Consider the following 16,352-nt stretch of genomic DNA (forward strand, 5'->3'; position numbering starts at 1 on the left):
CATCAGGACACATTTTGCTTGATTCTGTAGGCTCTGGTATATCTTAGAATGATTTTGAGTCTGATTAAGGAGTGAATGAAGAGAGTTTATTCAGGAACTACAACTTTGACAGAAAAGGAGAGAAACAGAATAAATACTAACTAACTCAGGTAACAGGGAGGAGGGATTTTCGGGAAGAAACAGAAAGTAGCCTAAGAATACCAATCTGGAGACATGCAAGAAGGACAGAAGAGAGGAGGAAGAAGGATCCCACTCTAGCGTCTATCTGACTGTCAGACCCGCTGCCCCTTGCAGGTATTCTGTGTCTTCCGCCTTCTCTGTATACAAGACATGGTATTTCCAACAGATTCTTTATCAATGAACAGGCATATGCCGTGAAGGGGGGAAAAAAAACAACTAATGTAAGCCACGGAAAATACTGTGTCTAGGGTCAGGTCTTAGTTTCCAAAACAGAGGTCAAAGCCTTGCTATGAATTAAGTACAGAAGTTGGTTTATATAGGAGCTACTTCACAGATGCAGAGGAATTAGCCGTGTTAATCTGTAGTAGCAAAATAGTAAAGAGTCCAGTAACACCTTTAAGACTAATCAACTTTACAGTAGTGTAAGCTTTTAAGAACCACAGTTCTCTTTGTCAGATGCACTTCACAGATGGTGATTTTCCTTAAGAAATTTTATTCTACATAGGAAAATGTATATCCCTTGAAAGTTACTCATTGCCAGATGGCTGGCCCCTCCTCATTATTGTTGCAAAGGGTGGGGAACGGGAGAATATGAGAAGCAAGCATGGAGGAAGAGGACAGAAAAAAAGCAATGCAAAGGGCAGGGGAGTCCATTCAGGAGGGCTGGCCTGCAATTCACTTTCAAAGGCTTCGCAACCCACTTCTGGGTCTTGGGCTACAGGTTGGGAAACACTGCTATAGACCACAGTCCCTACTGCTTTACAAAAGCATCTTTCTAAACCATTTCATTAACAGCACAGCCCTATTGTCATGTTAAAAAGCCCTCCTGAATAATTCGGTTTTGCATAGTTTGCAGAAAGCCAGGAGGGTGGGAGCTTTCCTAACTTGATCAGGCAGGCCATTTCAGAAGGCGGGGGCCACAACAGAGACTGCACAGGCAGTTGTTGATTTTGCCCATTTGCAGGGTGGCACCTGTAGAAGGCCCTGCTTAGATGAGGGAAGCTGTCAGGCAGAACATATGGAGAGGCGTTCCTGGAGTGATCCAGGCCATGAAGGGCTTGGAGTGCAATAGTACCTTGAATGGAGCCTGGGTAACTGATGGGCCAGCCAATGAAGTGACTACAAGATGGGAGTCATATGCATGCATGCGCCTAGCTCCTGATAATCACTGAAAGTGTAGCTGTAATAGTGACCAAGGTTTCGAATCAGTTACAAGGGAGGAGATGCACACTTGCTACCAAGTGTGGATGCAACTTAAACTTGTGGATGCAACTGTATTTTTTTTCTGTGACTTTAAACAGACAGCTTAGTAATTAACAATAGCAGTGAATAAACAGACACAAATGAACTTCAACCCAGCTCACTCCTATGCACGTTTGTTGCCAAAAAGTAGTTTTTAAATGTTTCTTTCAACCACAATCTATCAGACTTCCTTCTTCATACCAGCTTTTCCTCTTCTTGCTGACTTTTGATATCTTCCAGCTTTCTGCTTCTCTTGCCCTCCTCAAGTCCTCCTTTTCCCTCTTCCTCCCTCTTCTCGATTTTCTATGGCCATCCCTTCACTTGCTCCACCTTCTATAGAATATTACGCAGCATTTTACTTTTCTCCAAATAAATTAATGGCAGCAATCCAACATTTGGGAGAAAGTAAAAAGATATACCATTGGGATAGGGGCTAAACCTCTTCTCCCTGGCTTGCTCCAATCTGCAATGCAGACCCAGGTTTCCACTGTTAAATGCAAAAATGTCTGATTCTGAGACATTTGCAGGGTGTTTTGGGAAACATATACCAAATTTCATCTTAATGAGTGGCCTGAAAGTACCATAATCATTTGGGGGTACACTTTGAACCACTTGATTTGAAGGCGAGATGAACAAATGTTTGTTTTCAAATATTTCAGTAGTCTTGAGTCATTGGAAGAAACGTGTACCATATTTCAAATCTGAGAGCTCTAGCTCACTGTTGAGAATTCTAACAGTGTCCATGTTCCATTCTGAGACCCATCTACTCCTTACACTATCAATGCAGTCCTAAATCCAGTTACTCTGGTCTAAGCCCATTGATTTCAATGGGTGGAAGCACAGGGCAAAACGGATCTCTGCAAGTCCTGGCAAATTGCAAGCAATCACTCTGTCTAGATATATCAGAAGGGCTTTTTATCTCCCTGGGAGGATGCTCAACTGCCACTTGGCTTTTTCCCATCTCAGAACTGTCTCCTGCAATGGCCATTTTTCTTGGTCACTGTATGACATTATATACGGCTCCTGAGTTTTCAGTTACATTTCATCTATCAGATTGTTTGTAAGCCATGATATTGAATTTTAAACAGCCTTGAGGCAGTATATAAATGTGAGAAAACATCTATATTTGCAAAATGCCAGTCATTGTGATATGCAGGCTGCAGATGGAAGGCAGGCTTTGCCTTCACCATAACAAAGGGCCCAAGTACAACTTTTCACTTTTCCCCATAGGAATGAACAGCAGCCATTCACTTAGAAAAAGTAAGGGATCACACTCAGTTGACATTACTGGAAAGGGAGCTAAATCAGTTCTCTGCCCAGATGACCACAGGCACTGAGAACAAAAAGATGCACTTCGTATATTAAATATTACTGTTGAAATCCTTTCCGTGTGATTAATAAAAAAAAAACTAACTCCACTTTTCTTCCTAATGGGAATCCAAGGCAGCTTACAATATTGTTCTTTCCTCTCCCATTTTATCATTACAAGAAGTCTGTGAGATCAGTTAGGCTGAGTGACTGGCGCAAGGTCACCCACTGAGCTCCATGGCAGAGTGGGGATTTTTGAACCTGGGTCTCTTGGTCCTAGTACTACACTAACATTACACCATGCTGGCCCTCTGCATGAGCCTAACAGATAGCTCTTTGCACCACACATCTGGAGCTCTTTCTTGATTGTGCTAGGATGTTTGGTCTTGCTTTTCTCTCTCTAGATAGGGGTAAAGTACCTGCTAATATTAACAGCAGCAGGTACATGGAAGTAGGCTTCGTGTAATACTTAGTGATGGTGGTGGTGCAGAGCTGTGACTACAGACTCTGTGGGCCAAGCCACCCACTGTCTGGGGTATATAAACAGTATCTCCCAATGCAGTACTTTCCATTCTTCTTTTAAAATTTGGCCAATCAAGGACATTAAGGGGAGGGGACTAAATTGTTCTGGCCCCCACTGATCCTAGTAAACATGAACTCCACCTGCTCCTACATGCATAACCCCACCCCTTCATTTTGACTGCCTAATTTTGGCTCCTTTTCTTAATCACATGGAGGTGGGATAGGGATGCCAGCCTCCAGGTAGTGGCTGGAGATCTCCCGGAATTATAACTGGTCTCCAGGCCACGGAGATCAGTTCACCTGGAGAAAATGGCTACTTTTGGGGGTGGACTCTGTGGAATTATGCCAGGCCAAGGTCCTTTCCATCCCCAAACCCCACTTTCTCCAGGTTTCACCCCCCAGGTCTCCAGGAATTTCCCAACTTGGAGCTGGCAACCCTGGTCTTTATACCCAGAAAGATGGCTATGCCTACCCAGTAGGGAGCAATTGTGACTCAGTGGTAGAGCAGATACGTTGCTTGCAGAAAGTTCCAACTTCAATCCTTGCCATTTGTAGTTAAAAGGGCCTCAAGGAGTAGGAGCAGCTGCTAGTCAAAGTGGACAATATTTAGCCAGATGGACCAATGTTCTGACCCTACAATGCAATCTTATGCAGACATCCTTCAGTCTAAACCCATCAGTTTCAATGTGCACAGACCATAGTAACTGCATAGGATTGCATTGTTGACACCTTATGTTCTTAACTGCTGTTTTTTTCTCATATTATATGAACTGTCAAGGACCTCTGCAGGACAAAAGCCAAAGCTTCCTTATAAAAAGTAAAATATCAAAAGAGGGTAAGATAGAATGAACAAAAGAAGCGATCAAAGAGAAGGAAAATTAGTTCCACTGCAAAATAATGATGACAGGCAAAGGGAAGTTGAGGTTAAAAGTATGAAATGAGTCACTTCCTCCAATATCCTAAACATGAGAAAATACATGAAAGATGTACTAAGTGTCTCCCAGGAACTTAGATTTACCCAGGAACTTAGTATTTCAAAACCATAAAAATATATAGAAAATATATAGAAAAACAGAGATTGAAACATATTTCACTCTGTTTCTGCATCTCAAAAGATAATAGAAGGAAGGCCTGTAATAAGGCCTGTAATCCGCCTTATGTCTCAATAAGAGAGGTGGACTATAAAAAACAAACAAATAAATAAATAAATAAATAAATAAATAGATGATGGGACCATTCTTACCTAAGTTCCATATGAGGAAATTAGGCAAATTGCTCCCTCTGCTGGATCAGTGAAGCACTTACAGAATAGTTGGAGGCTAAACATTCTTTACTCAAATGTAAGATTTGTTTTTTCCCTCCAGATACACCATCAAGGGAGGGCAAGTCGGTAATCTTACATTTGCATACATCCTGGTTGTATCCAGGAATGATTTCTCTCTCTTTTTTTGGTATAACATTTTTATAGCATCTTACATTCAGGGTTTTCTTCTCTTCAAGTAAATACAAGTAATTCATGTGAGCAGTAGGGAATGGGATACAAAACACAGCATATGCCTCCATAAATCAGAATCAAATCTGTAGCAGATTTATTTATTTAGCAGTTTTTATCTCGTCTTTCCTCCAAAGAGTTCAGGGTGGTGTACATTATCCTCGCTTTCTCAAACTAACACCCTGTGTGATACATTAGGCTGAGAGAGAGGGACTTGCTCAAGGTCATCTAGCAAGCTTGACAGAAGGAGTGGGAATTTGATCCTGGGTTTCCTAGATCCTAGTCCCAACACCATAACCACTATATATTGTAATTAGTCCCACTCCCAGTCTCTTTGTTCTTATTTCCCTGTGTTTTACTTGCACTAATCTCTGCACCTCCCTCAGATCAAGACTTTGGGTAAGACACCACACAGAAGGCCTGAGGGAAAGTCCTAAAGGCAATTTATGAACTGCTGTGAAGTTTGGTTGACACCAGACACTCAGGAAGAAACTTTCCAATGCTGGTTAAAATGCTGTTTGGAGAAGATGATGCAATAGACGAAAGGCTTGATAAAGCAATACACCGTGAAACGGGCTGTCTAAATTGCTAGCGCGCCCATTGCCAACAGCCCCGGAGCTTCCCTATCGACCTTCTGGCTCCCATCGGACCCTCTTTGTCCTTCATTGGCAGGTTTGCCTACAAGAAAGAAGAAACAACCCGCTGGAACTGTACATTTTGATAGATGAACTTTGTATTTACATGCATGTTATACATGTGTTGGACTGTATTCCATGCATTGGTGCTACATGCGTGCAGATGGATAGTCCCTAGTATTTTTGGAGTATATATATTGGAATACTTACCTTGCACTTTTTGCACTCATTACATTGGCACCTTCATTAAGATTGCATTATTGTTATTATCTATCAGGTTTCTGTAGACCGTTTGGTCCTTATTTGACACCAGACACGGACAGCATCCTATCAGTGCTGGGTGCCTCACCATCAAATACTCTTGAGCCGCTGAGCTTGGACATGGAATCATGGATTGCAACAGTGTTTGAAACATGTGGATCAGCCCCAATATAGAGTCTAGTTTCTTAGTCTTGTTTTCCCCAGATTATCACAATTGTGTGTTTGTGCAGTGCAGCAAATACAGTTTCTAGATTAGGATCGTTCTGATTTCAGAATACCACTAAATCAAAGATTGGTTAAGCTAAAGTCTCTATAAACTTAGTACCACAGGATGCCAACAATTAGCAGTGTTTGCTAAGTACTGATTCAGGTATTGTTTCAGTATTATAATGCTTTCAGCAATACATTAAAAACAGAGGCAAGGGATACAAAAGTGGATGTTAAGACATACAATTCACGGAGTTCTGATATAATACAGTGCCTCAATTTATATAAGGTTCAATCCCACCTAGATTTCCACAAAGGCACCGGGGAGGGGACGGATTTCACAGATTCCTCTGTCCTGTGACAGCCACAAATGCCCCCCTCAGTGCTGCTCCTGGTGAAACGGCTTGGGAGGAGAGTCATAGGGAAAAAAACCCCTCCTCGCCTTGCACCTGCAGAAATCTAGGCAGAATCCAAGCCATAGAAAGGCAATCCACGACCACCGCTTTCTGAATAAATCCATGCCCCGACTGAGATCCTTGCAGCAATTTCTTTTGGTGGTACCCACTCTTTGAATTGTGTACCACGCTTTGGTGGTACACACATATTCTGCATAGTATTAGGCCTTTTCTGTGGTAGCTTTAGTATTATGGAACAGACTGCCCCAAGAAGTACAAAAGCACTTTGTCTGCATTTCAAAAGTTTGGCAGAGCAGTTTTCTTTTCAATGGCATTAGTAGATTAATTAAGAACTGATGGGGGGCCATGGCAGCAATCCGTGTTGTGTTGAACTTTTTTTGATGCAACGTTAGGTTAGGTTTTAACTGTGTTGAATTCTAAGCCACCTTGATTTGTTAGGAAAGGCAAGGTAGGAAAATGTAAACAAACGGATTGTGAAGAAACACTGAAATCTGAGAGCGGTGGTTGTACACGTCAAACAATCGGAACTGTTTGGTTGTACAAGCCGCACAGCCAGCATACAAACCATTCTCTTTCAAGGCTTGAACCATAATTTCAGGATTATGATAACCCATCTCTCATCCAGGTGATGGGATTGGATGCATCAGCTGTCAACAGGAAACATGGGGGAGGGAGCAATCAGAACAAGGGGCAGATACTACTGGAGAAGGCAAAGCCCAGACAGCGCCTGAATTAGGCAGAAGCCTCCTTGAAGTGCCTTGAACTAGGCAGAAGCTCCCATTGGAAGGAACATGGAAAAGACTGTACAGACACCCCCCCCCCAAGACCATGCAGTCGCAAGTGCCTTCCAGGGGTAAAGCTAACATAGGGGGACCAGTTGATGCACTAAGCCTCTGCAGAGAAGATGCCCAATGAGACTTAGGGTCCCCACTAGGCAGCAAGCTGGAGCCGTGTTCTCCAGCCTACAGGGGGAAGGCTATCACAGTAGATGAGCAGAATTTGCTGCAGCTTCCACTTTTGTTCATGTGGGCAAGGCCAGAGTGGTGTAGTGGTTTAGTGCTGGACTGGGATCTGGGACACCCATGTATGAATCCTCATTGTGCTACAGAAGGTTGCTGGTGACCTTGGGTCAGTCGTACACTTTCAACAGGGTTGTTGTGAGGATGAAATGGAGAGGAGGAGGATGTAAGCCACCTTGGATCCCCAGGGGACAAATGAAGTAAACAAATAAGGCTTGCCGTGCATCCTTCACTTTTCAGCCATCTAGTAGAAAGCGTACCCTCAGGAAAAGTTAAAGCTATGCTTAGAGTAAGGAAGAAACTAGATAACAATGACGACAACCGTCTGCTTATATACCACCCTTCAAGACAGATCAGTGCTACACTCAGAGCAGTGAACAAAGTCAGTGTTATTATCCCCCACCAATACAGTTGGGGCCGAGGGGAGTGGCTTAACCAAGGCCACCTGCAGAGTTCATGGCAGTAGTGGGAGTTGAACTAGCAGAGTGCCGATTTGTAGCCCAGCCACTTAACACACTACGCTACAGCAGCATGAGGAACTACTACATGTAAGATTTAGGCTACAACAAAAAGGTAAATAAGGATGTTTCAAATAGCTTTCCTTAAGACTGCAGCTCAGGAGCTGCAGAGGAACTCTTTCCATGACTAGCAAACCTGGGTTTAGTACAGCAAAAGCCCTGGGAGTTTCAAAAGTATCTTATAAAAATAAAACACAACAATTAAGAGAAAGGGGGTACAGAAGGACAAGAAGTTATTTTATATGTATTTGCAAACATATCTATGTATCTTCAGGGTCTTTAGATTATAGCCTAGAACCTTTTAATGATTTAGATCAACAATGAAAAATTAAAGTATCTTCATTCTTGTTTATTCAACTTTAATAATTCATTACTTGCATTTATATCCCACTTTTTCTCCAAAAGATTCTTTCTGCACTTAACTCAGGGTGGATTACATCTACATGGTTATCTCATTTCTGCATGTGAGGTAGGTTAGGTTCAGAAAGAAAGAAAGACGGCACATGAGCATGACTGATCATAGCCCAAGCAGGGATTCAAACTCCGGTATCTCCATTCCAACATTCCAGCTCCTACACCATGCTGTCTTTCTTTCAGACATCTTTGTGCAAGGATTATGTATAATGGAATTGTTGTAGAACAAATCCATAATTTGTAGTACTTTGTTCATTGCTTCACTAGATATTTAGTGATACGTCTCAACCTATTTTATATATGTTTTTTAGAAATCTGTGTATTGTGCCCTTCCTTCCAGAGCAGAAAACAATAGTGCCTTCTTGCTTTATAACATTAAATATTTATTTCAAGAATTCATTTTACACCATTCTCAGTATGTATGAATTTCAGGCATAGAAGTGCGATCCTGAGGGCAACGGGGGCCAAAGTATTAACAGAGCTCCAAAACTATAACGAGCTTTTGCTAATTTGTAGTTTCGGTTTTTAGCTCATCACTTGGGTAATAACAGTTCTGAAAAAATAATCCGAGTTCCTTAAAATGCACTGCTTAAAATTAGCATGATAATTACCGTCTCATAATGGATTAATACTGTAAAAATATTTTGGCAGGTAAAAAAACTAACAATTCTGCTCACCAATTGTGTCTTCAAAAAGACAGCTTAAAACAATTCCATACAGACAATAACGTTAAGATATGAAATTCATGCAACCATTTTTATACCCAAACCCCTTGAACTGCTGTCATTGAGAACATTTGAGCAAGTAGCACCAAAATTTATTGTAAAATTTTACTACACATTTTTTTCCATCATAAAAACATAAATGTACTTGTATCCCAGTTTAAGCAGTTTCCACATGATGGCTGATATAACATCCCTTTTAAATGAGGACATGCTTCATGTTTAATTTTCTTCTTCCAATTATTGTGGCTCTGTAGATGCTGCTAAATTTGTTTTATATAATGTTTTCTGTTTTTATCAGTTCTTTGATGATGTTCAATATCTTGTCATCTAGAAGAGAGGATGACAATAGTGTTACAGAAATGCAATCTCCTAACCTGAGGATATCAAAGCAGTGGACTTCTAGAATTTCCCCCCAAATTTTAATGCATTGCAAATAGTCATACTACCCTTTGTTAAATGAAGCAAACAGAACTGTGAAGCTAGAAACCAGTAAAATGTCAACTTCAACCTCTCAAAGCTTAGGACTAGAGGTGGGCACGGACCGAAAAGTGGACCAAAATTTGACACAGACTAGTCCTGTTTGGTGTTCATGAACAGGCGGGTCGGGGAAAGCGCGTTTTTCACTTTCGGGCTGGTCCATGAAACCTGGTGCCAAGCAATCAGTTCCCTAGGCGACGTAGAGGAGTCGCCTGCAGACCTTCTGCTGCATTTGGAACACACCAATCTTAGCCCTGAAAATCTTGATAGGCAATTCTGGCTGCCAACCAGAGAGCTCCCATTATTCTCTCTGAGAGCAAGCAGTATAACACTGAGCCGCTGTTTCACTTTCCAGCTGGTTACCGAGGGAGGAACTGCTTGCTGTGGGATTTTTTTTGGATTGTGCGAGAGGGAGGCTTGGGGCTTGTGCTGCAGCAAGGCTCTGGGAGCAAGCTTACTGGGTTTCCTTTGCTGAGGGCTCACTCTTCTGTTTAATATTTTTAAATTTCAATTCTTATTTGCCTGTGGAACGGTGGGCTAACCTAAGGTCTGCCCCAACCCAGTCTCAGAGCTGCAGTAAGGCTCTGGGTGCAAGCTTATTGGGCTCCTTGAGGGCTCACTCTTGTGAACTGAACTGCACTGTTGTTCACCTGGTTGCAAAGCACAACTTGCTCCCGCTCTTGAAAATCTTCTAAGAGCCTCTTGCTCCTAGAGACGGCTGCTGCCCGCCCACCAGTGCAGACTCTGTACCTCCTCGCAGAGGTCCGGCTTCCTCCACTGGTGGAGCTCCTCATTATGGAATGCAATCCTGACATGCAATGGAGACCTGCTGACGCCTGGCTGTCCACATCTGCCTCCTCCCAATTTTTGTCTGCCCCCCACAAAATCCTCACATCCTTTCCACATCTCCCTTAAAGATGCCTGCTCCCCCAAGAGTCGTGTCTTTTAGTCTTCCCATGCCCAGGTCTGCCTCCTCGTGATGATTGCTGTCCCTCCCAGAGTTGGTGCTTCCAGCCTCCTCTCGGCCAGCCTGTTGGGGAGATTTCTACTCCCCCAAGGCAACTCTCCTTCCCCCCCAGGATTAACATCCCCTCATGGACTGCTTCTGTCCTTTCCTGTACAGGGATATTCCTGTCTCCCCAAAGAACATCCACTCCTTCCCCCCAAATTTAACCTCCTCTCATAGATTGTCTCTGTCCTCATGTCCTTTAGAAGAATATTCCTCCTGTCTCCCCAAAAACATCTCCTTGACCGTCCCCGCAAAGAGTACTTCTCTCCCTCCCCATTCCAGCCCCAGAGCAGTTTTTCTGTTCTCAGGAACTGTCATTCCATTCTGGGGGCCATCATTCTGTTCTCAGAGGAATATTCTTTAACTCCACTCCACGTTTTCATTGCAACTTTTTGGTGCTGCGAGCCAATGCAAGTCAGTTGGCATTTGCGGCTCCTATTCTATTTACTGGAAGTTTCCCGGGGCGGCCACTTTGGGGGTCTGTAACTCAGACCTCCGAAATGCAATATTGGTCAAACTTGGAGGGTGGCTGGAGAAGAGTCTGCTGAAAACACGCTGCGAGTTTGGCACCTCTGAGTAAAAAGGGGGCAATCCTAGGGCCCCCAGGAAGTGATGGACCAACAAACCAGTCTGCAAACAGGGGCAGGTCTGTGAAAAGTTTGTGGTTCACGGTACACAATGGACCGTGGACCGACGGCCTGTGTTTTTTTCTCAGTCCATGCTCATGTCTACTTAGGACAGGTAAGGAACATTTAAGTGCATTTTTATTGACTTTCTCCAATTAAAATTCGGAAACACAACTGAAGATGTGAACACAACTGAACATGTGTATGTGTAAGTGTAACCAGTGTTATTGAGGCTGCTTCCTGCGTTTTGGTTTGGTCACCCATGAGCGTCACTGTCAGTCTTAAGACTAATACTACAAATGAACCGTGCTGAGAGCATTTTGAGCTGTGATGTCTAAGGGAATGTCTGATTTCCATTTCTGCCCTTGTCCTAAAAGAAAATGGAAAGTTTTAGAAAATATGCCAAATATTCAGTGTTAATTACCATGCTGAATACAAATAGCAATGAACTGAAGAGAGGTTTTGTTTTCTAAAGCTATTACAATGCTGGTCAATGTATTTTAAATTTTAAAAAGCTGCCACTAGACTGGTATCTATACCAACACGTATTTAAAAACTAATCTTTTCATTCTGCTTAATGAAGAATTGTGTGTATCATGAAAGCTTGCATATTTTTACAGTAAAAAAAGGTCCCTTTACCAATGTATGTTTGATTTAGGTAAATGAGCCACACTGTACCCAAGTTGAAAATACCCCAATCCAGAAACCCGTGTGCTCTCACGTCCCTACATATTCTTGGATATGTCACCATCAAAAGATGGGTCCAGGATGCACATACATTTATGCACAATTGTCCAGGATGCACAATCAGCTCTCTTTAGTGAAATAAACTGTGCATGCATCAGGTTCTTAAAAGACGGGGCAACGACATAAAATTAACTAGACTCTACTAAGAATGTATGCAACACTATTAGCTTTGCTATCACATATATCAGCCCAAGGAACTAAATCTGAGTCACTTTTAAATAAGCCTTCCTACAGGTTCTGTGCTTTCAAAGTGTTCATTACAGCTGTGCAAATCAATGATCTTTCGTGTTTCTCAGGATAGCAGTATGGATAAGGATGTAAGTAAGGGTTTAGCTATTCCAAAATGTTACATAATACCATGTGTTTTATAGAAAACAACATTGTTATGTCGGAGCTACCAATATTACCTTCGAGTGACATTTTAGGGTTTTCAAGCTTTTGTTTTAATACGGACTCGATGAGTGATCTCAACTGCTTGAAAATGACTGCAATTTTTACAGGAGCCTGTAAAAGTAAGTACATTAAAAATTACAAAAATACAAAATATTTATTCTCTGCCCCAAGAAGTTTGTTATTGAGGTACTACAAAGAAGTCATTATATGCAATTCATTTTAGCATTTCAATAGGAAATGCAATTCATTTTAGCATTTCAATAGGAAAATATAATTAGGCATAACATTTCCTGTCTGGCAAGCTCTATGAATGAATGGAACCTTTCGTATCCTCTCCATCTTCTTTCAAGTGTTCTATACTGATGCTTAGGTACTTCTATAATGAAAGAAAAAATACTAGAACAGGACAATGCTTTCCAAGGTAAGCCATATATAACCCTTAGCCCATTAAAAGCTACTAGAATCCAAATATACCTGAAAATGGATCCAGCCATCTATAGACAAGAGGCGTTCACGATGCAAAACTTCTATATCACCTCCAAAAAGTAATATTGGAAAGGGAGAAATTAACGTAGACTCCTTTAAATATACCCTGGCGTACCTAATCTATGTGAGAAACAAAGATTTAATTACAATAGCAAACTGGTTCCTTTTATGCAGTAGCATATTATTTTTCTATCCCCATCCTCCCTGAGCCCTTGTTACATACTCTACTTGCTAAATATAGTGAACAACTATACATACTCACTTCAGCTAAGGCTGGATAGCTGTGTTAGTCTGTCTGTAGCAGCAGAAAAGAGCAAGAGTCTAGTAGCACCTATAAGACTAACAAAATTTGTGGTAGGGTATGAGCTTTCGTGAGCCACAGCTCACTTCTTGAGATACAGCTAGAATGTGAGTCCATCTGTCCTTATATCTCGGTGAGTAGAGTGATTTCAGATGCCGAATGACAATAGCAGGTGTGATTGGATAGGTTGGGGTATGCAGAGGGGTGGTGGGTGCAGAGAAATCAGCACTGGTAATGAAACAGGAAGTCTAGATTAGGATTCAGTCCTGGTGGATGCATGGTCTTGAACTTCATTATCAGCTGCAATTCAGCAGTCTCTCTTTATAATCTCACTTTGAAATACATCTGCAGGATAACGGCTACTTTTAGGTCAGCAAGTTAAAGTCTTGGAAGGTCCCCCCCCCCCCCCCGGTTTTTTAATGTTGTGTTTTTGAAGGTCAGACTTCTGTCCGTTAATTATAGGTGCTACTGGACCCCTTGCTCTTTTCTACCACTTCAGCTAAATAGCTAAATTCTAGCGTTAAACAGGGTTTTCATAAAAGTACGCCCAACTTTGTACATCATTGCTCTCTTTAAAAGCGCTTACCTTTTCTTGATATAGCAGCCATCCATAGGTCTGCAGATCCCTGTTCACAGAGGAAGGATGCACTTGGGCTTTACCTTGAGCCGTCTCCACCACGCAAGCCAATTTCTCTGTAATATCTACCGACTTGGTATACATTATCTTCCCCACGTTGTCGTACAACCCGGCAGTCAACACAGCTTTAAGGAGGGCTGTTTCTTGATGTGAAAGGGAGTCTGTATCTCCATGACAACATGAGGTTGTGGCAAATCCTGCAGCCCGCACCACTTTGATCAGCTCTTGTTTTACATCCTGGAATAGATGTGGGTGGTTTATATTTTAGTCATCAATTCACTATTCAACTCAGATTAAAAATAATTTTAATCAGCCCAGGTTAGATTCCAGAAACAAGCAATGACAAAGGATATGTCGTTTTGACATATGACAATCATATGGTGTTTTGTAGATTAGAAACCGTCTAACTCATATCAATGGACATTATATGTTGAGACCCAGGTGTAGAAGTATCTGAGAATGCCAAGAACGTACAACTTCACAGAAATGAAAAGACAACAGATATTCATATATATGAGAAACCTGCAATCACCATTTCTAAACAGACTTTATTATAAAAAACAAGAATGAACGAACAGTTTTATATTGTTCAGAAGACATTCAAGTATAGATAACTTTGTATGGTGTTTGAAGCGATAGTCAGCCAAGAATGTGGGCCCTTATCAAGCGGGACAGCTAGCTGTTGTTAGAAGATGTTTTAAAAAACTATAAATACAAGAAGCTAAATTGATTGGGAGCCGCTTCTTAGGGCTCCTTGCTTGGTTGACTCAGGTAACATTTTTATGGACTCATACCTCCTCTCCTTTAAGTATCTACAGAGCAGTGATTAATGGTTCAATTTTCTGCTGAGTTAATCAGTGTAAAAGATGCAAAAGTTATGCTGTAAAAAAAAGATAAAAGGGAAGCAAAGATGCTCTAATATAGTATCAGTTGTGTAGTATCCCCATAATGAAGCAGAAACATTGTTGAGGAGTACTGCTTGCCAGGGATTAACTGATTTGATACAGAAAACTAACTAGATGCCTCGGGTTTCTTAAGCGCACACCTAAATCAAACCTGAGCTGTCATTCTGAACACATTGCATCATGATAGCGAAATGCAACTGTAGAGAATTCAAATTCATTACGGTCAATTGACCAGCAATGACAATGAAAGGAAAGGATCATGAATACAAACCACAATTCCTATTTACACAAGAGATCTAGTTAAAACTATATTCATACTCTGCAGATAATATATCCTAAAAAATAGAGCTATCTTCAGACTCTCCTTTTGTTAAAAACTTCTGCTTGTTTATAGCCAAAAAGTAGTATTTTGCTACTGCCGAGGTTAGTCTTCTTAGTGTCTTCCAGCAAATATTTCAGCAGCAGAGTATCTGCACATTTCAAATAATTATCCAGAGGTTTAAAATTGGAGAGTAATAACTGCTGTCTCTCTCCGGTATACAACTTACAATGTAAAAGAATATGATCAACAGTTTCAACTTCCTTCTCTAAGCATATACAACATCTTTGATGGATAGGCCTGCAAAGAAACCTTCCCTGCAATACACTAGAAGGGAAGGCATCAAAACGTGCTCTAAAAAAAGCCCATCTATGCTTTTGATGCGTGATGTTAGAGAGATATGAGGCTGCTGCAAATCCTGACCACGATTTTAAACTACTATACATGCTAGGTAAGAATGCTCTGTCGGTTTGAACCTCTATGTCAATCAAACGTTGCTGAACCATAGATTTGGCTTTACTTAAACCCATTTCCAAAAGATTTTCCAGGGATAACCCGATTGTTTTCAATTAATCCATTATTCTAATAGACCAATCAGGATATGGAGAGGAAGCTAGATATAAAGGGATTAGTCCCGTAGGCACTGTAGATAATAAAGATGACCAATCTCTACAATGTCTTTGTTACAGTGAACAAGTTATCCCCCATTTCTGTCACACAGGCAGCAATCTTGAGCTTCACATGTGCATGAAACTTCTCAAAGCCAGCCATGGCATTTGGAGCCCCACAAGCACAAATTAGCCCGTTCCAATTTCTTTGCAGGATTTTGCCCCCTTGGAAGCAGTACCATGAAGTAACTTCAGCTCTTTCAACTGTACCTGATTTCAAATTCAACATACGGAACAAAGTAACTATTGATTCATTCTAAGGAGAGACATACTGAAAACTAAGCCATGAAGGGTTTTTCCTGCATCAAAAATACTGTCAATTGTTGCTGTTACCTCCAGAGTTAATAGCGATGTCCTGTTGAGAAAATTTCTCCTGCAGTAAGCCATCTCAGCACGGTACCCTCCTTCCTGACGGGCCTTCTTCCATCTAGACAAAGAATAATTCGTTATAACAAACTCACGCTGATAATTTAGAAACATAGAAAGTATTAAATGATGCTCCAAGGCTCTGTAGACAAATGAAATCAGAACAGTAATGTCAGAATTAAGCCACAATTTCAACAGCCTCTGAAATACGCCTGTGTATTTTTTACAAAGTTTATCTCTCTTCTAAAGACCCAGTACTATGCATACTTTGAACTGAGTCCACTGAAATAATTTGGACATGCTTCTCAACGCATCTGTTCAGATCTGTGTTCAAAATAGATACTTCTGCTTGCAGGGACTAGCAGAATGCCCATCGTGACGGAGACATTATGAGGCCCAAGGATCCAAACAACCTTAGTCATTTCAAAGGGTCTTAACTCCAGAAGATACAGTGGAAGTAACAGATTCACAGGGCTGGG

The 16,352-nt window shown here is 41.4% G+C and overlaps 1 protein-coding gene across 2 annotated transcripts in view; it reads right to left on the bottom strand.

Moving 5' to 3' along the window:
• Window positions 1–8,579: 8,579 nt before the first annotated feature.
• Window positions 8,580–16,352, bottom strand: part of DHX29 (DExH-box helicase 29) — a 35,538-nt gene continuing 27,765 nt past the window's right edge. For both annotated transcript variants that reach the window (XM_054987123.1, XM_054987124.1), the window contains 5 exons: window positions 15,841–15,934; window positions 13,565–13,852; window positions 12,666–12,797; window positions 12,206–12,302; window positions 8,580–9,266 (listed from right to left, as the gene is read on the bottom strand). In XM_054987123.1, coding sequence (XP_054843098.1) covers window positions 9,211–9,266; window positions 12,206–12,302; window positions 12,666–12,797; window positions 13,565–13,852; window positions 15,841–15,934 — 667 coding nt within the window. In that variant the 3' untranslated portion in view covers window positions 8,580–9,210. The remainder of the gene's footprint in view (window positions 9,267–12,205; window positions 12,303–12,665; window positions 12,798–13,564; window positions 13,853–15,840; window positions 15,935–16,352) is intronic.

The sequence above is a fragment of the Eublepharis macularius genome, chromosome 8, assembly GCF_028583425.1.
Source record: "Eublepharis macularius isolate TG4126 chromosome 8, MPM_Emac_v1.0, whole genome shotgun sequence".
In the NCBI taxonomy this organism is placed as follows: Eukaryota; Metazoa; Chordata; class Lepidosauria; order Squamata; family Eublepharidae; genus Eublepharis; species Eublepharis macularius.